Below are 26181 nucleotides of genomic sequence, written 5' to 3'. Positions count from 1 at the left end.
TATAAGATGCTTGTGCTAGACGAAAAGCTTGTCCTGAGCATAGAATGTGCAAAAGCAGACATGGGTCTTCCGGTTGTGGTTGCAGAGAAAGGTCATTTGTCTGTCAATATAAAATGAAAGCAACTGCGTCTGCTTTTTGGAGAACTTCTCAGAACTGTCTGTGGAGAGTCTCCCCGAGCTCGCATAGAAAGATATCTCAATAAATGAAACCAAGCTAAACCATTGGACTCGTCTGTTGCTTCCTACCTCCAAATTTCCATAACACATGGCACAGCCCTACAGAGTGCAACACGTGGGTGGATCAGTCATGGTTTGGGCTGCAATATCATGAAATTCCGTAGGCCCAGTACTTCTATATGAGCACATCACTGCCAAGGACTACCGAATCATTCTCGAGGACCATGTTCACCCAATGGGTCAAACAATGTACCCTAAGGTGGTGCCGTGTGTCAGGATGATAATACACCAATACACCAATACACACAGCAAGACTGCTAACAGAAAGGTTTGATGAGCATAAAATCAGTCACCAGGGGCCTCATGTATAAACGGTGCTTACGCATGAAAATGTTGCGCACGCCCGTTTCCACGCTCACGTCGAGATGTATAAAAACTAAACTTGGCGTACCGCCACGCACATTCTCACTGCAACCCCAGACAAGGCGTACGCAAGTTTCTGCTCGATTTGGCAAAATGGAGGCACCTACTGGCAAAAGAGTGCTATTGCAGTTTCACTGTGTCAGACTCGCATTCATGACGCGGTCTGCATGAAATACACCGAAATTATTTGGCCATCGGTCACCTGATCGTAATCAATCTGTGACAATAAAATGGTGCAGGGAAAGACAAAAAATATTCCAACCATGGCTGCTCTTGCATTGTTAGAGGATATTGCAAATGGAAGAGTCAGAATAGAGCTCGTATTCAGGGATCATATACTGATTTCCTGGCCCATGATGATGACTGGCTTCTAAGTCGATTCAGATTTCAAAGAGCAATCCTTTTGGAGCTGTGTGCTAAACTGGGGCCAGCATTACAAAAGCAGACGATGAGGAATTGCGCTATAGGCTACCTGTTCCTTTACAAGTTCTGTCCACTCGCGGGTTCTTAGCCACAGGTGCTTTTCAGCGAGAATTTGCGGACTGATCGGGTATTTCTCAGTCAACACTGAGTCGCGCAATGCCGGTGTTATGCCGAAAAAGGCATCCCTGCCTTAGAATGCATGCCGGTGTTCCGACAAGTTTAGGTTTTTTAGGGTTTTTTGGGGGTCAGGAGTTTTTTAGGGGTTAGGGTTAGGGTTTTAGGGATGTTAGGGTTAGGGTTTTAGGGGGGTTTTGGGGGTTATGGTTTTAGAGGTTTTTTGGGGGTTAGGGTTAGAATTTTACTGGTTTTTGGGGTCTATTGATTAGCACTACAGTAGCCTTACTCGACAAAGTAGCTCAACTCGTTTCAGATCAGCGACCAATCGGTCATTTAGAGACAGGCATGCATTCTACGGCAGGGATGCCTTTTTCGGCATAACACCGGTGTTGTATCGGACGGCAAAATCTGCTTGTCACCCAGATACATGGGCGTAATTTCCAGGGGGGTCATGACCACCTCCCCCCAATAATCATGTTTCCCCTGTCATGGGTGGAGACTTCCACCCCCCCCAATGTTCCAGCCAAAGTTACGCCCTTGCCCAGATATATAAAATTTCCTTACACTGTGGTTGAACAGGCAAATATTAAAGTGCAATTTGCAGCGATGTCCAGTTTTCCCAACGTAGACGAAGCTATCGACTGCGCGCACATTGCTATTAAGTCACCTTCAGAGAACGAATTTGCTTATGTAAATAGAAAGCACTTTCCCTCTATTAATGTACTCTATTAATGCATTGGGGGCACCTCTTGTATTGTTGTCTGTAAGAATAAACAAACAGAATAAACGAAAGTAACACCGCATCTGCGCCCTACGTGTTATTCATAAACATGCAAGTAATTCAAAGAAGTATGGTACACGAAAAACTCACCCGCAATGACATCAGCGTCCCCCTCACCCGATAAAAGTGTGTCCCCAATCATCGCAGCAACTAGTTGCTCAAAGGGTGTGAGACCGGGAATTCCGCTACCTCCGCCTGTGCTGTTAAGACTCTTACAGTGAGCGGCCGCTCGTTTTTTCACGTCGATTTTAATGTCCGACCACTTCTTTTTAATTTCGGCCACCGTGCGAATTTTGGAACCAACACTTTTAACTGACTCCGCCACGCTGTGCCACTCCGTCAACTTTCGTTTATTGCTGATGCCACTTATACCACCAAATAATATCACTTTTCTTTTCTCGATTTCTGTTAACATGACCTCCACTTCGCACTCGCAGAAATACTTCTTTTTCCCTCGTGGTTTGTCCATTGTTGTTTAAGAAAAACATAGAACAAAGCGGGCATTTATACAGATTTACATATGCAAATATACATAAATATGGGCGGGTCGGGGGAGTGGCTGTGGGCTCGTTCACGTACGTAAAATTTCACGCTCATTGGGATTTATAAAGGGAATGTGCGTAGATCTGTGCTTACGCACAGTTTTATGCATCTGGATTTTTTCTTGCTTACGCACATTCCTAGTTTTGTCCGTACGCCATGTTTTAGTGTGAATTCTACGCACGTTGTTATACATGAGGCCCCAGATCTGAATATTATTGAGCCACTTTGGGGTGTTTTGGAGGAGCAAGTCAGGAAAGGTTTTTCTCCAGCAGCATCATGTAGTGACCAGGGGCCTCATGTATAACGACGTGCGTAGAATTATATGTTGCTATGATTTGTATCTGCCATTCCCAAGATGGATTGATTGACCGCAAAAAGAGGCTCTACACCATACTAATAAATTACTGTGGTCTAAAACCAGGTGTTTCAATTTCATTGTCCAAACCCTTTATACATACACATACACGTATACATACACGTGCACACACACACAAAATTAAAATTATGTTTTTTAAATCCATTCAATGCAAATATGCAAATACCTTGCTGATTATTTCTGGTCCAGAAATCCTGAGATTGCAATGGCCAAAACAAATTCAATATGAACATATAACAGATGTACAAACATGCTGATATACTTACATGGGAATAGTACTACAACCAGTGGAACTATCAATACAGTTAGCATTTCTTTGCTCACTGTGGCTGTGAGATATTTCGTGAGGTACACACCGACAGCAGCTGCAATGAGAAAAGAATACTGTCAGTCATCATGGCATTCATGTCAGATACAAAAACCAATGCATTTAAAACCCTGCACTGCACAGGGGCTCTGGGTCTGAATCCCATTTTGGACATTGGGGAAGTGAAAGTACTTCCCAGTTTAATAAGCATATAAAAATTATTTATGCAAAAGTAACAAGGATGTAGCGGGGCACAACACAGTACATATATACATACACACAGACAGATACACACACATACACGCACACACATAAAACGATAACAATAATTAACACAATATAATTTTCCTCAATATCAATACAACAAATGCTCAATAAAAATATTTATATTAATTTGAGACCCAAAGTGTTGCCAGCAACACGTTTTGCATCACAAGGAAATTATGTCATTTTCTCTGTGGCTGTTTGTGAGGACCAGCAATGAGGCACAAGCACAGACACAGCCATAAAAATACAAGTGGAGATTTTATTGAACAAATGAGAGAATGTAATAGGCAGACAATGGCAAACCTGTTCAACTTCTACCTCTACATGATTTGTGAAATGTGAAATGCTGTTTGGCAAGTGTTTGTTATGTTCTGATCATAAAGAATAGTTTAAAACCACAATTAACCATCTGGTTTCTTCAAATTTCACTTAGGAAGAAATATTAATCAATAAAATTAATTTAAACTGGAAAGAATTAATGATTTGACAATTTTCATGATAATTGTCGATATCAATTTATATTAAATTTTATCGTGAAGACATTCTTGGCCATACTGCCCAGCCCTGTGACCAGCTTAATTTCACTATCCTTGGTTATGGAATCAGATGCTGGAAAAGCTGCCCACAAATGGAAAAGCTGTACAATGAAAAGGTGCCCACACCTTTTCATTGTACCCCATGTACAGCATGTAGTGTTATTTCTTAAATTATTCGGGGTTCCGTCACACATGCAAATTTAACGGTTTTTAATAAGGTAGAAGCATAATGGCTGTAAATAATTTGACTGAAAAGTAATATCAATGACTGCTCTTCCATACTGTAACTAAAAGAGCAATATGACTGCACACATTATTTTAACTTTTTAATATCGAGTTTGTGGTGTTATTCTAATAATCATTTATTGAACTGCACACACATGAGCTTAGAGATAAATCAATTTTATCCATTAACTGGAGTTTTTGCTTTAGAATTATGTGTAAAAATCAAAATTGCGATTTACTGAAAACGTGCATTTACTTTAGCAGCATGACAAATGGGGTCTGGGTTATACTCATTCATTAGTCAATCACCTCAGTTTAACATAGTTGAGGACGGAGTCAGAACATGGTTTAGTTTGGCTCCAGAGCAGGGCCAGTCTGACATGCTTTCAGAGCAACGATTTATGCATACCCAGTCTAACTTAGGAATTTATGTCAAAATTTCCTGGAATTGATGTCTTCAACATTATGTTATTTTTGATAAAGAATTCATTTTAAAATTTGCATTAGAAAAGTGCTTAGGTTCTCACAACAATTGTATTGCTTCAAAGGCATTTGAAATAGCAATTACTTTGAAAATGTGTATTAGCCTAAAAAACTGTGACACATAGTTTTTGAACTGTTCAGGTGGTGATTCTCATTTAGTCGCATCAGGTACTAATAGGCGGTGAAATTTTGGATAAATAGTAATGTCAAATTGGAACCGTGATGTAGACTTGAAACTAGACTCGGACTCTAATTTTGTGACTTGTGAACATCTCTGTCTTATACATTACAATATAGAAAATAAGCTCCTCTACATAATGCCTTTCCAGATATCTTCAAATTGTAAAACAAACATATTTATGAATGTGGAAACATACTTACTTGCAAATGAAATATGGATAATCAGAAAAACAGCTATGCTGCCCAGCATTTTCTTAAATGTGCTCAGTGTTATGTCCTTAAGAAAAATGTAGCCAACTGAAAGGATGGAAAGAACAGGATTAGGCTGCGAGAAGTTCATGCTAGGCACATGTACATACAGTACTGTAGGTTAGGGTGTGCCCAGATCATAGAAGTGTAGGATGGGACATCGGAAACTACCCTAGTTTATGGTGTAAATGTGGACTGAGTGGAGTCTGAATGAAAGATCTGAGAATCTATGAATTTGCAGTAGTTAACAAAGTCACTTGTATCTGTACATCTCCATACAGGCTCTCTTTTCTTATGTTAACGTAATTGTATGGGAGAATAATATCATAATCGCAAGTCACCTGTATCATTAGTTTTCCAGGGTTATTTAATTGTGTTTTACATCTGTTTAATGAACAAAGAAACATTTCTGTAGCTAATTCCGCCCCTGACCTCTAAAAGTACTTACCTTGCAAAGAAACTGTAAAGATCATTGTAGTTATAAATACACCAACAAAGTATCCTAGTACTACTTTCTCAGCGGTGTATGTGGAATAATTTGTTGTAAACTCAATGATTGCAACTGTAAAGAAGTAAGAGTAGAGTTAGTCATGACAAAAGACATGGCACAAAAACAGATATGTTCAGTGGTCCTATATAATACAGTTTAAAATGGGTTATAAAAGAAATGCTTCTTATTAATGTTGCAAATTATACTTTCAAACATCTAAAGAGCAACTGTAAATAAGAAAAAAGGTAACAATTCATTTGGATAGTCCACTTACAAAAGGTATAGAGAAGTATTTGTAGTATTTCAACAGCTTATTAGTTGACAGTCAACAACATCGACTATAACATTGACTGAGTAGTCAAATACAATTTAATTATTTTAGAAATGTAAAGGCATGTTCATGAATTGCTACATATACTCTGTGTACTGTATATTGTTTTAAACATCTAAAGACCCAGTGAAACAGCTGAATTGGTAACCCGCTGTCGGCAGACTATCCAAATAAAGTGTTACTGAAAAAATGCCAATCATACAAAACACAGACAGTTTGCTCCTTGAAGTCGTCTTCCTGTCTCCTCAGTCATTTTGCCTTCACAAGGTGCCCTTTGTGCTATGGATCATAGGGGGGAAACACCAGGGCCCAGGGGGGTATTTTTCATATTTGGATTACTGGTTTAGCTGAATGTAATTGTTGACGATTTGGCGTGATCCTGGATCTGTCGGTTTTTCTAAACTCTTGCTGGATGTGTTGTCATAGCAGCACATCCAAATCCTCAAACCTGCTCGGAGCAGGTTTGTTCTATGTAAACAAGGATTAACTCACACACATAATCAGTATCCATGCATGGAAATCCGTTCAGTAATGGCCTCGCCATTCATGAATGAGCAGCCAATTGATATCGGTGTGCAAATTATAAGAAGAGAATTCCATATAGAGATGGTTTTGTGCAATCGGCAAGATCCTTTATTGCTCTTTGTTTGCGAAAGATACCGCTTTAGCCGAGGGGGAATATTGTACCGTGTGTGTGTGTGTGTGTGTGTGTGTGTGTGTGTGTATATATATATATATATATTATTGCTGTCAAACGATTCAAATTTTTAATCAGATTAATCACAGGGTTGCTGTGGATTAATTTCGATTAATCACGATTAAATATCATTCATTTTTAATCTATATTAATCGCATTTCATTTTGCATGAGCAAACAGACTCAAGAAAAAAGGGAATATATATGCACTTAACATGTTTATTGAACATCTTGAACACGAGTCGGATGCATTCCATCTGCCACAGAAGTGCAATACCATGGACCCATATCAAAAAGCAAGATTTTTTGCTTAGCTGGACAACTTGTTGGATTTAAGGTACCTCAGTTTAAATGGTGTTTATCTTCGTTCACTTACAATTAGCCCGAACTACCGTAAATCCGACAAATAATCCGTCTAATCATGAAATCCAACTCTAGAGGGGTTAATTGCAATTGTTAGCAATATCAGTTAACACATTACGCGCGGTGCTTTACGTATAAAACTCCGTAGCAACATGTCCACAGATAAGTTGGACGGTATAGTGTGTGCGACCGATTTAATGAGCCACAAATGAGAAGTAGTGCTTAAACAGTATAAAACTACAACTTTCCCTTCTGTTGATAAAAGGCGCAGCCATCTTAGATTCTGAACTCGGGATCCTCTGTGCTGCTCTGAGATATTTCTTGGATCTCCGAGAAACGGGAGCACGCATGTCATCACTTCCGGCTTCAAAACTCGGAAACCGACTCGGAATAAGAGTTCCCAGGGCAAATGGAACGCGCCAAAACGGGCCAAAATGGGTTGACAGAGACATTTCAGGGATTTTGAGTCATTCTGCGCTGCAGATGGGTTATGTCACGTTCAGCTCCGAACGATCCTCGTGTGTGCCACGCCCCCTCATTACCTCATGTCTTCATATCCTTCTAATACAAGGTCCTGCTCCGCTTCTGTGAAAAGGTGTGCCCTTTCTTTCATCATTTTGTTGCAGCCTATCAAAGACTTGGTGATCATGTTTTCTACACTCGATATTTTTGGGCTTTTCAATCAGTTCGGGCGCGCGCAATCATCTTGGATGAATGGATCCAGCTAGACTAATCTACTGCACACCTGTCTTTGAAAAACCGACTTATCCCAGATGAGTTTTACTGACATTAACTCATCCAAGACTAAGATCTCGGATGATTGAAGTGACGTACGGAAAATACCCCCCAGTACTGGAGAACCGATTAGCTGATTTTTGCTCTAATTCTCATGTCTTTGTTTAATGTGTTGTTTTTCACCTTTCTGAATTTTACAGGGACCTGTGGCCTGAACAACGAAGCAGGCTTACTGCTTGTTGGACTTAAGGTACCACAGTTTAAATGGACTTCATATTCGTTTACTTACATTTTGCCCAGACTACCTTAAATCCGACAAGTTACCCCGATAAGCCAGTAACCCCACTCCATAGTACAGGCCCCTGATGTCTCCGGTGTGAATCGAGCCCTAATTTTAAAGCCTATAGTCCTGAGGCACAACGGGCATGCAGATGTCTGTTGCTATAGATGTACCACAGCACATATTACCAGTTACTGCTGGTTTCTTCTGTTCTAGTGCTGCTTAGTAAGCACACTTAAAAACTTACATATGCCTGCATAAATGATAAAGATTCCACTTCCTAGTCTGTGAGCCAGATCTTTAATCTTCCTTGCTATACCTGTAAAACAGGGAGTTTTATGATGAAACAATGCAGGAATGTCAGATCCCGCGCTTAACATCACAGGTCACCCTGGTAAAACAATTTGTGCTGTCAGACAGCTTTCAAATTTACATTGCCATCCATTAAAGCAGGGGTCTCCAACTCCAGTCCTGGAGAGCTACTATCCAGTACGTTTTCTATCCTACCTGGCTTCTGATGAGCCACACCTGGCCCTGGTATTTACCTGAGAGCAGGTGTGGCTCATCAGAAGCCGGGTATGATAGAAAACCTACTGGTTAGTAGCTCTCCAGGACCGGAGTTGGAGACCCCTGCATTAAAGGTTTCATTGAAACATTTATCAATCACATCTAGAAAAAATATAACAACATACAAAATATTTTCTGTTGCAATTTTTGTTTAAATGATTTGATAGTAATTGATTAATAATAATCTTACTCTGCAACACAGCAATAGAGAAATGCAGGGTGGCTCACATAAAGTAGCCCCTCACGTAAATTCTATTTGTTAAAATGTCAGGCTACTTTATGGGGCCACCCTTTGTTAATTCTTCTGCACTTCTTATGTTTTATTTTTCACATTTTCTTAGTAAACACATTGCTTGTCACCTTTTATCAGTGTATGCAGGAAATATAAGGAAACCATGGAAACAAATTAAAGTATGTAAACATACCAGTAAATAAATGATGTGGAATCAAATTAAACAACATCAGGACATTCAGCAGACTGATGGAGGCACAAGTAACGGCCTCTTCTGTGGATCCTGAGAAAAAAATTGTCATATATTAGGTAACACTGAGGGAAACTTTTCCTATTACAGTATCTACAGACACATCAATAAAATTGTTCCTCAGTCCAGTTTTTCCTGTTTGAATCTCTTCACAATTTTCGTCTGCTTTGCTGAACCTTCCGGTAGATTTTATCTAGGATAGACAGTTTGTTGGTATTTGTTTTAGTAGCATGCAGAACATATGGGTAACCTAAGCTCTGACAGTGCTGCAGAGTTAACCTTCCCTGCCTGGGGAATACAAATGTAAAATATTTTTCATGTTCTCAGTGGTCAATGGATTCTATTTTTTAACCTCCTTCACACTAACCATGAGCACGACTCAGGTATGGAATTTTACATAGAAACGTAAGACTTGGGGTAACCTGGTTTCTCCCCATACTGTCACACCCCGATCGTGCTGATCCTCCTGTGCCACGTCCCCCCTTGTTAACCTCATGTCGATTCCCTGTGTTTTACAGCTGTTTTCAATTGTCTGTATTAGTTCAGTGTATTTAAGTCCACGTCAGAGTTTGTTTCCTTAGTTCTGTCATTGCAGTGTCTTGCATTGCATTGTTGTATTGTCGTGTAGTTCCGTGTTGTTGTTTTTCCTTATGCCCTTGCATTTCCCCATTAAATCCTTTTATATAACCCCATTCCTGCTTTCCTTCGCCTGTTTCCCCGGTCTGTGTCCTACGTTGTATGACACATACACAGTGTTACAGTAAGCCTGGGTAATGCTTGTGGCAGTATCCTACTGAATAAAATAACATCATGCAGCAAAGTAAATAAATAGATAAATAGACAGCTAAATAAACAAACAATCATGAACTTTTCTGTGCATTTCTATGGGTTATTCTACATTACAGTATCTAATCAATATTCATGAGTGGGACACAGCCTTCAGCCAAAAAAAAATTAATAAACATAATGCGGTAAAAAAGTCAGTTTAAGAACAAAACAAACTGAAACATCAGTTTATTTGAGTGATAATGATGACAATGTGAACTGTTAAGATATTGATACAGACGGCAAAACTGAAATCTGTTTGGTAGCTTCTTACCTGCCCATTACCAGGTCACCCCAATCTAAAGGTACCTGTTGATCATGATTATCTAGACTATTTATGACTGTTTGTTCATGACAGTCTGGTGGAGAAAACAGTTGTTGAAATAAACTGCTATGCTGAACAGTCTTGGAAAAGTCAAATGAATCCATTTTCATGTAACAATCATTGGCAGCCTGTCACTGCAAATAACATGTGGGTGTTTTTCAGCCTTCAGATACCACAGGGTAAAGTGGCTAAATCATTGCAGCAATATGTCCACAAACCAGATGTTCAAAGCTATGATATGTTTTTCACTCATTAAGAATAACCTGCATTTTCTGACAATAAAGACTATGTTAAAGTCGGCTGTGTGTACATACATTTTTTTATATTCCATACAATCATGATGCCTGTCAAGGGGGAGGAATACTTTTGCAAGTCACTGTATTACTGTATTACTGCCCCCTCATCATTTTCCAAGATAGTAGCAAGCCAACACTGTAGGTTTCACCTTTCACAGTTGGTTGGCTTGGGCTACTGTGTGTTGATGGGTTGGGTATGTAGCATAATTGTTCATTCGAATTTCTTCAAATGATAAATTACATCACCACATGATAAAAATTCTGTAGATTAAGGCATAACGCATTATAGCCATGTTTATTATGCATTATGAATGCTCCATGAAGCTCTCATCTATAATGCATTATAATAAACACCACTACTCTGCCATTTAACATTCCTGCTTGGTAAATCTTACCAAATTTGACTGATTTATTAATTATACATTTGTGCTTCATGCACATAAGAGCTGTGTTTATCAACCCGGCACATTTTGTGTCCATGAAGATAATACCTATTTCTCACTCATAAAACAAGGAAAGTAACAAGAGGTAAAAAAATAACTTCATTTTAAGCGAATTATATTAGCAATGACTTTTTCTTTGCTACTTGTACAAGTTCATAGGAATCCATTGCTTCTTGCATAACTTATTTTGATCTTTGAGGCAATGTAAGATGAAATACACATTAATATCCTTACATCAATAAAGTGCCATCTCAATGCTTTCACATATAATGACAATCTCAGCTAAACTTCCTGATTGTGCTTCTTCTACTCAGCGCTGGGATTAATGAAGTGGCTTAACACAGTAACACGACTTGTTGTCCTACCTTAGAGTAATTCAGGAATTCATAAGCTGAATGTTTGTTAACTTTTGACAAACATACCACAGTAAACAGTTCTGAAACCAACAAGTCATTCTAATGCATGTTCAGTGGGGTTCACCTGTGAGCAAGATACAAAAGCCTAGAATGTTTGTTGGTCGGTTCACCTGCAGGTGGCAGTCTTGGTGTATCCTACCTCATTGCAGGTACATACCAGTTAGTTACAGTTTTACTCGATTGCTTTGGACAAATTCTCATATGAAAATGGTACTTCTCACAACCACATATATAAACCTGCACACCCTTATGCCAGTTTCTCACAACAGAATGTATTTTCACATTGTTTTTATTAATTTACAAATGACTTAGTTTCAGCTCTCATATGATTAGATATATTTACTTTGAATTAGTCCAAAAATCTGTTGTAATAGTCATGTTGTAATAGTCATGTCCAAAATGATATATGTGCTTCTCATTTGTTTACTTCTACTCTGCAAAATGGTTAAACATGTGTGCATGGTGCCAGTCATCACATACAAAAATGTTAATGCAGTGGTCAGAAAGGTTCCTTCAATAATGAACTGTATAGTTGAAAAATAGGTTTTATTGGATGATAAAATTGGCAACTGCTTGTCACCAGCCACACATTCATGTTTTGTTACTCACTGCAAGTGGTGACATCCCAGCAGATTCTTGTAGAGTGTGGCTAACGCATACAAGATTTTTTTTTCCTCGGTGTAATGCAAGAGAGCATATCAGATGTGATGTAGATGAAAATATGTGGCCAAACCAGCAGGAGCAACAGGACAACACATGATGTACAGTTGGCCTTCTTCATTCCAACATAGCTACCTAAGACACTGTGGAAATTTTTACTGTAACATAACTTAATTTTTTTCAAAGCTTCCAGATATAGAGAAATGATAATTAAGTAAATTGAGTAAACTGATCAATTTTAAATCTTAAATAAATTTTGACTAAACATTTTGACTAGTATGACTGTACGTAATGATACAAAGATTTCACATTTTGTCCAAAGCAATGAAAAAAAACTGTAAAAGCTTGGTTCTGTTATTCTCTTGTTAACTACCCTGGCTAAGAGTCGCCTGTATTTTTTCAGGAGGTATAAACCTCTATTTATTACATCCTTCAAGAAATGAGAGCAAATATCATCAGTAAGTACTTCCATGTAACATTTCCTTGAAGGCTCATTATGTTAGGTTTGGGTGATATATATACTGTATATATATTATTTTTTTTAATGGTACTTTAATGGCATTTTCAAAAGAGACGCTATTCCGGTATTTTCATATCTTGGTGTGGGTATGGGGGGTGGGTCACTCATAATAAATTTCACTACCTGGGATAAATGATATATATAGGGCATTTTTCCCCTACACCAGGTACCGTACTTTTGGTACTTCAGGGTGTTGGTTTTCCATTGGCGTAACTGGTACCAGCGCAGAATATCATCACAAATTCAGGCAAGGAATTTTGTACTGAATACGAAAAACGGCTGTAGTGTATTATAGGGCTGGATAATGTGCAATATTAATACCAACATTGCATGTTATGCACATACAATTCTTACATCACTAGTCAGCTACTGTAGATTAAGATCAGGCTTTTTTTTACTTTCAATTCTGTATGGACATTAGCGCAGGGGCTTAAAAGTTTTGCTAAAATATTTTTACTTTGTTATTTTGTCATAGGAAAAAAAACTCAGCAAGCTTTTCAATTTTAATTATTATTCCTTTCATATATTCTCATGTTTGAAAATCAGTTTAAAGTGTTACCTCCACTGCTTTTGCATGACCGCTGCATGTGTTCTCTGAGACAATCATCATCCCTTTCATCCTTGCCGTTTAAATCACTCGAAATTGGGGTGAGAGATATTTATGAACTCCTTTTTTGTTTTATAAAATACCCCAATATTTATTAGAACAAAATCACATTGCTATATTTATAACAAAATACTTTTTCTCATCCTTTTTAATTTCTTGTCATGCCATCTGGATTTTTTTGTTGTATATGTTCTTATGACCAAATCGCATTTTTTTTTTTACTTAGTTTCTCATTATCTTCTTATTTTGAAACTGTTTTAAAGGTGGTGTTTGTATTGTGTGTCAGAGGCAGACTATTTGCATAACCAATTGACAAAGAAAGCATTTCAAGTCCCACCCCAAAGTACCAAAGTAATACCCCAGCTGGTTTGGCACTTTGGGTACTGGAATTTTTGGTACTCGTACTCGACCGGAAGTCAATGGAAAAGCGAAAGTACCGAAAGTAGCGTACCAAAAGTACTGTACTTAGCGCCCGTAGTTAGATTGGGAGGTATAAGATTGCAGCTTAGTACTGCCCAAAATTTACATTATACCTCATCTAATGGGATCCCGTGTGTAACTACAGGCTGTATAAAGGTGAGGGAAGCAGCAGATAATCCAAAGTCTTATTCTATGGCTGCATTTGTAACATGAGCTATTGTCCATAAATCAGTTAGTATGTCCACATTTTATAAACTCACCTTCAGTTACGCCCCACAGGGTGAACGCTATGAAAACCATGACGGATGGAACTATGATGTATAAACAGTGATACAACACAGGTTGTATTATTTCACCTATAAACAGAAAGTATACAGAAACTTAACCACATACTATTTAACATCAGATTCATTCAAACTTCAACATTTGCATTTAGCAAGCACTTTATTAACCAAAGCAACATACAAATGAGACAACAGGGTCAGCCTGAAGTAATTGGGCTTAAGGGTCTTGCTCAAAGGCCCAATGATGAAATCACTCTGCCAACCATGAGATTTTAACCTCCAACTTTCTGATCGTGGATACAGTTTCCTAAACCACAGAGCCGTACAGCACCCCCAGAAATCTGTTACCTTGTGCATTTATTCCTCAAGCAGATGTTTTTTTATCCAAAACCACATACATCTGAGAATGCAGGGTCAGCCAGCCCCTGGAGCAACTGGGGTTCCGTGCCCCAATCCACTAAGCCACACACTATGCTTTAATGATGTACAGCAGTCGTGGCCAATCTTATCTGCAAAGGGTCAGTACATATGCAGGTTTTTGGGATAACCTTTACATCAGCTGTTCAAACCCAGGTGTGAGGACTCTTCAGCCAATCAGTCCTCTACTTGGTAATCTAATTAGGGAGTTGCAGAGAGAACCCACATACTGTATACAACGGCCATCTCTGGATAAGATTGTCCACCTCTGTTATACAGCCATCCCTAAATCATCATTCACTTACACCCTGTCTTATTTTATAGGCCTATAAGAACAAGGACCATTTTTGTTCAATGTTAATCACAGCAAATCAAAGCTAAAATTAAAACTTGACACAATTTAGCCCTGCAATACACATGAATCCTGTCTATATTCTACTGTGTAAATCCCTGACTTCCACCCTGTAATTGCTGAGCCTCTCCAGCACAAGTGGTTATTAAAAACTGAGGCAATTTTAAATGATAGAATGATAGAGACATTCCATAGTAATTCACCTGATCTTTGACCTGTGCTTTACTGGCTGGATTTGGAATTAAGGCCAAATATGAATTAAAGTCACTTACCTGATAGCTTTCTTTGTAAGGCACTTAAAACTATGATTAGCACAACAATAAGCGTAACAGCAAAACACAGCACTAAAATCAACCAGTGCAGGGATGAATAGCCTAAAAAAAAAACACATTTCATTAAGCATTTTTCAAAAATACATGTTGCTTAGCACACCTTAACCGACACAAAAAGCATGTAACACGAGCATAACCAACCCATGCAACCCTTCAAGTCATTTCCTAAATTGAAGCACAAATCTTCACCTTTCTCAAATAGGTGCTTGACAACATACTTAGTAAATTTTAAAATATGGGATCTTTCCCACAAACATTTCAGAGATATTTTTACCTCATACTGAAACAGACACTTTAGTAACCAAAGGAAAATTATTTTAAGTGTATTTTGACATTAAAGTTATAGAGAGAATCCTCAAGGTCAGGGGACCCAAAAAGGGATAAAAGGAATAATAGCTACAAATCAGTCGGTAACAAAAGCTAAGATCAGGAAGCCAGAATATCTGTCCTAGAACTAAGCAGTAAAGCAGACATCAAGGAAGTGGGATTCAAACTCATCAGGAAGGGTAGCAGGGAAAAACACACTCACTAAACCAAAAGAAGGAGCAGCAGGCACACAGGGAGAAGCGGCAATCAGGATCGAAGCTCTTGATGAGCTCATAGCAACAGCACAGTGCAATTCAGTGTGTCAATCAAGGGAAACCAGAAAGAGGAGTGAGACAGAGCTGAGCTAATCCTCAGGAGAGGAAGACCTAACAAAGGGACGTGGCTCAGTGCAGTCCAGCTTCAGAGTTATGTACAATTATTAACAGTTACTGCACTTTATTCCAGTGAAATTCATTCTGCAGTTCTAACATTAAAATGTTTTATGAATGCATTGTTGTTATGAATGTTTATAAATTTCTATAAATGTGGCCAAAGTGTTACCAAAAAAAAATACATTTCCAAAAGAATATTCAGTATTTATGCCTATGGGGGCAGCGTGTGGCTCAGTGGGCTAAGCCTGTGAGCCTGTAATCACAAGGTCACTGGTTCAAACCCAGCCTCAGCACATCTGCGGGTCTTTCAGAAAGGCCCTTAACCCCCAGCTCCCTGGGCACCACTACAGATGGCTGCCCTTTGCAAACAGCTTACTCTACAAAGAGCAAGTTGAGGGAGGCATAAAAAAGAATTTCCCCACAGGGACAATACAGGATCAATAATTATTATTTCATTTTGCGTGTATTAAAGCCAGTTAGAGTACAGAACACTCATATAACAGAATGTAATACAAATTAACATGTGATTTAATCACAAAACATAATGTTGAGAAGCATATTAAAACAATTTCCTCTGGTGACTTACCCAGCGGTGATATCCTGACAGTTGTATTGGCAGAATCAGTATTTGTGTGGATTTCACACATGAACTCTCCATTATCTTCAGTCCTGACTTTCCACAGTTTCATTGAGAAGTTTCCTTTGGGAATTTCCTCAATGAAGAATTCAGCTCTTCCAGAGTATCTCTCAGGCTGAGACTCCGGTCTGATCTCTCCATCAGCATAAAGAAGGACCAAGATGTCATCGTCTGTCTTCCTCCATTCCACATAAAGCTCTGTCACGTTAACATGGGTGTCCACAGAGCAGCTAAGAGTCACATCCTCTGCAACATGTGCATAGACAGCCTCATCCACACCAGTCACCACCAGCCGCTCTGGAACAAGAACAGCAAGATTCATACAATCTGATCTTTTTTGTTTTGCCAAAGAGAACCAGATTTTCCATCCCTTGAAGTAATAAATATCAGATTGATTAGGGTGAATGTGAGCAGTGTGATACATAGGGCTGTACATATTGTTTAATAAACAATTAGTAAACATGTTCACAAACCTTGCAAACAGTTGTGTGATGATACTGAGTGGCTGCCGTATATTGAAAATTGGTGCCTTTTCCTTTACTTGGTACTCTACTGTAACTTGCAACATTGTGTCATACGAGTTGCAAAGCTAAACTCAGATAAACCGGCTATTTTTGAAAACCACCCAGACGACCGGATGGGGCTCCAAGGAGAGGATGTGTCCAGGGAAACCGGGATGTATGGTAACCCTAAGATGGACTAACTTACCTACTTGCCGTATTGCCACCCGTGTTTCCTGGTGCTCCTGCTTTGTATAAACCACACACTTGTACACCCCTGCATCTGCAGTCCTCACATCCTCAAGCAGCAGAGAGAAATTGCCTTTGGGGATTTCCTGAGAGAAGAAGCTCGCTCTGCTCCTGTAGGCGTCCCCCTGTGATTCAGGTCTGCTCTGACCCCCCTGGAATAGGTGCACGATGGTGTCTGAGTCAGTCCTTCTCCAGTCCACCTTCAGCTCCTCCAAAGGCAGGGGTCTGTCCACAAAGCAGGGCAGCAGTACAGCTCCTCTCAGCTGGGCTGTTAGAGGACCAGCAGAGCCGTGTAGCAGGAAACCTGCAACAGCAGCACTATATGTAAAATATCTACAATCTACTCTTAGATGGTAAATAATAGACAAATCATCGATTATAAATTATCTCCGCAGTAAGCGTATATTTCCACAATAATTAGTACACCAAAAACAAGTGACTTTTCTTAAAACCGTCTTAATCATTGCCCTTAAATATATTATATGACCAGCATACGAATACAGTAGGTAAGAGGATGTATTATCATACGAGTTATATGGAACATAATTTGTGTGATACATACCGTCAGTGCTAACGACAATCCAGAACAAGATCAAAGTAAGGGCGAGACTTCTGATCTTCATTCCCACATGAATAGTTATTCTGATTACGTTCGCAAATTACCGTTTCTATACGACGGGAAAAAACGTAATATTTCAAACATATATAGCTTGACTTAATACAGTATATCTTTATAGACAATGCTGTCTTTCTGACCACACTTTCGGATTCAGTTCTGATTGTACTTTCAACTATTACCTAACACGCTACGTTAAACAAAAGGGAAGAAATAAACAAAAATGTTGAATAACCAGCCGGCGTTCTGACAAGTTCAGCTACCTATCGAGACGTGCTATCGAGCCTTTCTGCGCATGTGCAGTTCCACCGTTTTAGGATTATGGTTAGGGTTAGTATGGGTAAGCGTTTTAGGTTTTTTGGGGGGGGGATTAGGGTTAGGGCTATCGATTAGCACTACGGTAGCCTAACTCGACAAAGTAGCTAAACTCGTCAGAACACCGGCCCGCCTCTACATCTGAATGCAGATATTACTACAGCCGTATACATGGGGTTACGTCTGATCGAGTAACGTCCGATCGCATTTACGTCCAGGCTCCATAGTAAATAATGCACATTAAATAGGAGATGCTTAAAAGCGGACGTAGTGGGACATTACTGAGTGTATCGTTTATTATAAAGTGTTGTGATTTTTATATATTCATTATTATTCGCTGTAGAGTACTGTAGTATTGTACATTATATAACCTCTATAACTATCGAGATACGCCCAAGTCGATTTGACTCCGGTGGTTCAGCTGTTATGGGACATTCAGTTCACCCGTGTTCTCCCTGTAGCACGCTGATTTGAAATCATGACGTCATGTAATTTAAGTGTTCTCATAAATTGTGTACCTGAGGAAGATCTGATGTGTGTGTGTGTGAGCGGGTTTACCTATCCTTATGGAGACATAATGTCCCCATAACGTGATAAATATCCGTTTTTTTCCCTTATGGGGACCGGTTTCCTGGTCCCCATAAGGGAAAACTCTATTTTATAAAAATCGGTGACTGCTATGAAAAAACTAAAAATGCAAAAACTCTTGTATTTTGTTAGGTTACTTATGGTTATGGTTAGGGCAGGGTAGGGGTTAAGGTTGTCATAGTTAGCGTTAGCATTTTTCCCATTGAAATGAATGAGCGGTCCCCATAAGGATATGTTTACCCTACATGTGTGTGTGTGTGTGTGTGTGTGTGTAGAACATAGGTGTGGATTTAGGGGGGGACATGTCGACTTGAAAAAACTCACATTACTTGTTTATCATGGTATTTTACAAACCTTAAGTTATCATTGACAACCTCCTGTAAAAACTATCACAAATTTAGGTCAAGTGAGCATGGGGGCCAGTCAATGGTATCAATTCCTTCATCCTCCAGAAACTGCCTTCATACTCTTGCCACATGAGGCCAGGCATTGTCGTGTACCAGGAGGAACCCAGAACCCACTGCTCCCGTATAGGGTCTGACAATGGGTCCAAGGATTTCATCCCGATACCTATGGCAGTCAAGGTGCTGTTGTCTAGCCTGTAGAGGTCTGTGTGTCCAGCCATGGATATGCCGTCCAAGACCATCACTGACCCACCATCAAACTGGATAATGCTGAACAATATTACAGGCAGCATAACATTCTCCGTGGCTTCTCACCCTTTCATGTCTGTCACAGGTGTGCAGGGTGAAGCTGCTGTTACGTCCAGGTCTAGGCAGACGACTCGCAACAGATGTTGCAAAGTATTTTTGCCATGGTTTGGAGCCTTACTGAGTACTTACTTGTCTTTTGTCTTCCCCGTTTGCCCTGCCTGCCTGCCCTGTCCTGCACTTCTGACCCGTCTCCATCGTCCATCCTACCCTTTCGTCATCCAGTCCTGTGCCTTCCCGTAGGACTGACCTCTCCGGTTTCTGACCTCCTGCACCGGACCCGACTACAATTGTGGATTTGGCTTTGTTTGTACCTGGTGTTCAAATAAAACTCCCAGTCTCCTGCACTACGGGGTCTGCCTCCTGCCTGCTTTCCCGGCTTCACAATATATAAGATTTTAACACCCCTTGAAGCTGTTCAGCCAAATGGCTACTTTTATATTAGTTTAAATACTAGAACTCGTGGCCATAGGTGGAAATTAGCGGGAGAACATTTTAAACTGAATTTGAGGAAGCACTTCTTTACACAGTGTGTAGTTAGAGTATGGAATAGTCTTCCCGCTAGTGTAGCGGAAGCTAAAACCCTGGGTTCCTTTAAATCAGAGCTAGATAAGATTTTAACAACTCTGAGCTATTAGTTAAGTTCTCCCCAAACAAGCTTGATGGACTGAATGGCCTCCTCTCGTTTGTAAATTTCTTATGTTGTTAGTTACTGTAAGTGTCAGAGAAAAACAGTAAATTGGTACAATTCCCAATTTGTTTCATTTGGTTGCTTTGGACATTTTCTCTAAACGGCGTTAAGGTTCTCTCAACTGCTTGTGGATTTCACAAAACAGCTTGTACACTGCAGCAAAAAATTTGGATAAACCACAAATTAAGTAATTCATTCAAAACCTGTCATTCATTCAATGCAGTTGTCAGTCATTTAGTAAATGCCACTAAAATGTGAAATCTCTGTATCACTGCCTACCGTCATACCAGTCAAAATGTTTAGTTATTGTAACCAGTGAGTGACGTGGGCTACGTCACTCACAGATCACATGTTGGGCTGCGGTACACTGGTGACTGGTTTATATGGTTACTATGGCAGCGTTCCATAAATCCAAGCTTCCTGATTTGTGTGGGTTATATGCGGGGCTACCTAGGTAGGTTGTTTATGCGGTTACCAAGGTAACCTCCGTAACTTTAAATTTCCAGCATTGCACAGCTGTTATTGCTCACAAAATTATACTGTTTGGTGTCATTGAGGATAAAAGCCATGGGATGCCGGTGGTAGGGGGCGTGGTCCGGTGTTCTACCCGCATTCATTTGATGGACAGGGATCTTTGTGAGCTGCTGGTTCTCCTGTGTCATGCTGTAGCACATGGTATTCAGTTATGTTGCCTGGATGGCGTGGTGGTGGAGGTGATGTGTGTTTGTTTTGTTTGTAATGACAAACTATTTCCTTTAGACATGTTATCAGGTTGAAGGGGTTACGTGTCTGGGTTTATACTGAAGCCCAGGTAGGATGCTATTTATATACGTTGTGCATATAATTATTCTAAATCCGTGTGCATCATGGCTATGGTATTAATTGTGTGCATATGTTTGCAGGAGTTGCCATTTCTGTTTTGCCTGTACATTTATTTTGTTTTTTCTTTTGTTTGTGATAAGGTGATGTGGCTTTTTTTATTTTGGTATCTTGTTTGACTTTTTTTGAGTGAGTGAGTGGCAATGACTACTGCTGGTGTATATGTTTTTTTTTTTTTTACTAAGTTCAGCTTTAGAGTACTGGTTGCTCTAATTTGTGTCCTGAGGGTATTTATCCTTTATTCTCTTTCCATCTCCAGAGCCGATGAACATGGTGCTGGTGTTTTGGTGGGGCCTTTTCTGCACTGCATGGAGTGGCTAAGGTGCGAGTCAATAAGCACTCACCCTATATTGTGGTTTTCTGTGTGACTCTGTGTGTGTGTTAGTGATATATCACCTTGATACTTGAGCTCTTGGTGTGTTTGCTGTGTTGAAATTCCTTTCCCCTCTTCCTCCAGGTAACCACTCTCATTGGCTTGCATATTGGCTTAGGTTTGCATCTAGAATTGGACTGCCAGTACTCTGGGTTTTGTAACTTCCTGGCTTCCGATCTGTGGTTTTAGCCATGTTTTCTTTTTAAAGGCTTTATTTGCATTAATAAATATTGCCCAGTTACTGGTATATGAGTCTCTGTGTCGTTTATGTGATGTAGCTGTGTCTGAGGGAATCCTGTAGTCATACATCATAAGGGGCTGGGCCTTAGGTGCCATAGTCTGGTGTCCTACCTACACTTAGTGACCTAGCACCCCAAGGTTACAATCATGTTGTCAACATGAAAATATACTATGGAAGTATTTTAAAAATTAAAATGGATCAATTGTTGCACTATTCACTTCACTATCATTTCTCTATATCTGGAAGCTTTGAAAATAAATGAAGTTATACGTTACAGTAAAAATGTACACAATGTCTTAGTTATGTTGGAATGAAGAAGGCCAACTGTACATCATGTGTTGTCCTGTTGCTCCTACTGGTTTGGCCACATATTTTCATCTACATCACATCTGATATGTATGTAATGCTCTCTTGCATTAGGAAAAAAAAATCTTGTATGCATCAGTCACACTCTAAAAGAATCTGCTGGGATGTCACCACTTGCAGTGAGTAACGAAACATGAATGTGTGGCTGATGACAAGCAGTTGCTGATTTTCCACGGATACAAACTTCTTATGTAAATAAATAGTAAAAGACAAACATTCATATCCATGCGTCAAATACATACATAGAAACACTGAGCTACTAGTTGTTTGTTCCAATAAACCCTCTATTTTTCAACTATTTCCCATACAGTTCATCATTGAAGGAACCTTTCTGACCATTGCATTAGCATTTTTGTATGTGATGACTTACACCATGCACATGTTTACATGTTTTGCAGAGTAGTAGTAAAGAAACGAGGAACATATCATTCATTTTGGCAATATAACTAATACAACTGACTTTTGGACTAATTCAAAGTGCATCCAAAAGTCCGGCCGAAACTGAATCATTTGTGAATGAATGAAAAATGAAAAATGGCATTCTGTTGTGAAAAAAGAGTGCGCAGGTTTACATATGTGGTTATGAGAAGTACCATTTTCATTTGAAAAATTGTCCAAAGCAACTGAGAAAAACTAATATCAAACTAAGTAAGGGAAATCAGATATTTGGCTGCTCTTCTCATTGTAAGAGACCACTATAGGAACCATTGAGCTTTTGCCTGTTGTTACAAATGCAAAAAAGTGCATACCGCAGCGCCAGTGGGGCATGCAAGTCCCAGCATGCCCTGTAAGTAATTGTAAATAGCCCTTGTATTGTTGTTGTCATGTTATTATTAATACTTGTATTTCCTGATTGTTGCTTGCATGTTTGCCCAGGTCTTATGTGCACCATTCCCGATCCTCATGTGTCCTTAGCTGTGTATAAATCTCCCACTGTATGTGCATCTTACTGTTCAGCGTCTGACTTCCTTGTGTTTCATCCACTGTGTTGGGTTCAATGCTCGTTGGGTGCCTCATATAGTCCTTTTAAGGACTGCAATAAAGAGCATGTTCTTCCCAGCAATCAAGTCTCCTGGTCCTTTCCTGCTCTTGCGATGCCTCGGTCATCCCAGAGCTACGATTTACACGGTACTAGTCTGGCACTTCAGGGCCACATATGCTCAGTTTCAAAGAGCCAAAATCCTGTGGATTTTGTTTGTGCAGACCTATGCCCTGTTATTGCAAACACTGCAGGCCAAATATGCCTATCCGGTTGTTAAGTGAGACGTCACGCACCCATTTCCGGGTCCTCCGATCCCACAGGAAATGAACAATGGCGGAACCGGTGAACCTGTTTACTATTACCTCTTTCTTTAGCGATACACCAGCTAGCGTTAAAAAAGGACTAAATTCTTTCAAGTCTGACAGGGTGGTTAGTGTAGCAGTTCTTCCAGGTGGCGTTATCAAGGGTAGTGTGCAGGCATCCATGAAAAAGAAGATTTACGAGGTTGAGGTGAGGTAGACGTTAGCAGTAAGCTAGCTAGTTCATCTTTCCTAATAAATTAACACTAAATCATATAAAACCACTATAACAGTGGCTGTAAATGAAGATGGATCTAATTGAAAAACTACCAGCAATGTTTTGCAGTGTTAGTGAAGTAAGGGTTATTTATATACAGAAATACTGTGGTACCTCAGAACTCGAAATTAATCCGTTCAGAACTCCGGATCGAATCCTAAAAAGTTCAAGTTCTGATCGAATTTTCACCATAAGAAATAATTGAAAACCAATTAATTGGTTCCCGGACCCAAAAAAATTACACCTAAATATGTTTTTATTTGTATTTTTTTAGCATTTAAACACAAAATGAACAGGATAAAACAAGAAGGGCATATACTGTACTAAACACATCTAAGCACAAAACAGTAATTTGTAAAGTAAGAAAATAAATATATCCAAACAATGTGTCCTGCCCCGATCGTCCACTCCTTCCGTGTGCCATGCCCCCTCGTTAACCACCTGTGGAATCCCCATCTGATCAGCTGTTTCTGGTTGTTGTCATTAGTCCTGCGTATTTAGTCTGCGTTTCAGTTTGTTTCCCCAGTCCGGTCATTGTGTCGTCCGTCTGGGTTTTGCCTGCCTTACCTGTAATTATAAATCCTGTATTCCCGATACCCTGACGCCTGCGCCTTTGTCTCCGTTCCGTCCCGCTGGGCACAAAACAATATTATTATAATTAAATGTATTAATGGTTTATTATTAATATTAAAATAATGTTTAATTTTTAGATGTATTTTATTATATAATAATAATTACTGTTACTGTCTATCATTGTCAATGTATTTTTACAGTGTAAATATATGTATTCAGCTAGTGTAAACATGCACGATGCTATCACAGCTAATGCGAGGCTGAGACTGAAGCTTTACCCTTTGTTTCCGCTGAGAGACGTGCCGCTTGACTCATTTCCCCGCGTGTACAAGTTATCTTAGGTCGGCGTTCACTGTTCGACTTCTGAGATTCAGCTCGAATTCTAGGTCATATTTTTTCTAACTGGTTGATTCGACTTTTAAGAAATTCGAGTTCTAATGAGTTCGAGAACTGAGGTATCACTGTATAGTTAGGCTAAGATTAAAGCTGCTCCGCCAATGTGTTCAGTTAGTGTTAGGGTGAGGGTGAAATTATTTTCAATATAGATGCATGTTGCGGGTCAGTCAGTGAGGTACAGCACCTGCAAGTGCCCAATCGGCAGAGACAAGTGTCATCATATGGCAGCCTTGTTGATTTGGGTGGAGAAAAATGTGTCCCGCACCGACGTGGAATGCTCGTGGAAGAGGGCGAAAACACCGAAAACGGAGGATGTAGCAGCCAAAAGAGTGTCAGAGATGACGCCATCCACAACACGGGGTTAGTAGTTAAATAATTGATTTAACTTTATTATGTGAACCTTGATTATTGAAATGTGCTGACATACATGCAAAGTGTGTTGCAGTTTATGGTTATGATGTACTGAAAGTCTGGGTTTTCCAATCCTGGTCGCGGGATTTTAATGAATGGGTCATTATCAGGCTTTTGCAGAGCTTGATAATGATCTTATTCGTTTGAATGAAGTGTTGGCATAGGTGAAACTTCTAAGACATACAGGACGGGGGGGAGGGCAGTTCTATGATTGAGAAACATTATTGTGAAGTAATAGTGGCAATTAAAATGCAATTATATAATGTCCTCAGTGAAATTATCAGTTATTATTACTCATTTTATTACACGTTTTATGTTTAAGCAGGAATCAAACGACCGGTCACCCAGGAGGACAAGGATTGAGCACTGGCATCCTTGTCACAGCTTGGGCGTTTTACTGGTATGGGGTGGATTTTGAGTCCAGAAACACCACAGGAACAGTACTTTAAACTCTTTAAAACTAGAGACAATTCATCTAGTGATTCCACACTCCACACATGTTGTGCAATGTTAAAAGTTTAATAATTTTTCATAATTTCAACGAGGTGTCAAACTGAGTGTATGCAGATATGTATCTTTTGTAAATCATACATCAAACTGTGTTTTAATTTGAAAATATTTTTTGCACACTATGTAGCAAAAAGTAAATGGACTCATCACTGAATATCTGACAATATGTGCTTTACTTTGAATTTAGATTCTCCCTGTCAAAACATTTGATGGACTGGTGACAAGCCCAGGATTTATTCAAGCTGAAGAAAAGGCTCTTTATGTGCTTTCATCGCTTGCTGTCACGAATCTGGAGAAGCAGCAGATTGAGAGAGCTACCGTTGGCCAAACAAAGAATGCATTATGGTAAGAAAGCACATTAATAAAAACGAGTAGTATACCTTTTTTGCAACATGTTTCAACAGGCAACTCAAAATGTTTAAAACTAATTACAGGTCTGCATATCGCAAGAAACGGATCACAGCAAGCAACTTTGGTTTGGTCTTGGCAGCAGAAAGCAGCGGAAATCTTACCCTCCTTCCTTATTCAAAACCCTGCTTGGCAAGTACAACCTCAAAGAAGGATCAAAAGTAAGTTTTGGGTACTGTGTACTGTGATTATTTAAACTGAAGTAATCTGATTCTATAATAAGCATAGTCAGTAATTGGTAAATACTGAAAGCTAATAGTTATTTATTATGAATGAAAACCATGTTTACTAACAATTAGTAATTCTATAATTTCTTATTTGTATGATATAGATTACTATATATATATACTGTACTGTGTATATATATATATATATACATACACTCACCTAAAGGATTATTAGCAACACCATACTAATACGGTGTTTGACCCCCTTTCGCCTTCAGAACTGCCTTAATTCTACGTGGCATTGATTCAACAAGGTGCTGAAAGCTTTCTTTAGAAATGTTGGCCCATATTGATAGGATAGCATCTT

At 39.3% G+C, this 26181-nt stretch overlaps 1 protein-coding gene across 1 annotated transcript; it reads right to left on the bottom strand.

Annotated features, from left to right (window-relative positions):
* Positions 1-3106: 3106 nt before the first annotated feature.
* LOC111833686 (uncharacterized) lies at positions 3107-17896 on the bottom strand (the record flags this gene model as incomplete). Its single annotated transcript, XM_023792200.1, has 10 exons — positions 17575-17896; positions 16972-17316; positions 16213-16560; positions 14869-14970; positions 13804-13899; positions 8975-9064; positions 8230-8301; positions 5536-5649; positions 5040-5135; positions 3107-3205 (listed from the first exon to the last, which is right to left on the bottom strand). Coding segments are annotated over exons 1-10 (1423 nt in total), but the record flags the coding sequence as incomplete, so codon positions are not given.
* Positions 17897-26181: the final 8285 nt, after the last annotated feature.

The sequence above is a fragment of the Paramormyrops kingsleyae genome, unplaced genomic scaffold (genome assembly GCF_048594095.1).
Source record: "Paramormyrops kingsleyae isolate MSU_618 unplaced genomic scaffold, PKINGS_0.4 ups218, whole genome shotgun sequence".
Lineage (NCBI taxonomy): Eukaryota > Metazoa > Chordata > Actinopteri > Osteoglossiformes > Mormyridae > Paramormyrops > Paramormyrops kingsleyae.
This window is presented reverse-complemented; position numbering and strand designations above follow the sequence as displayed.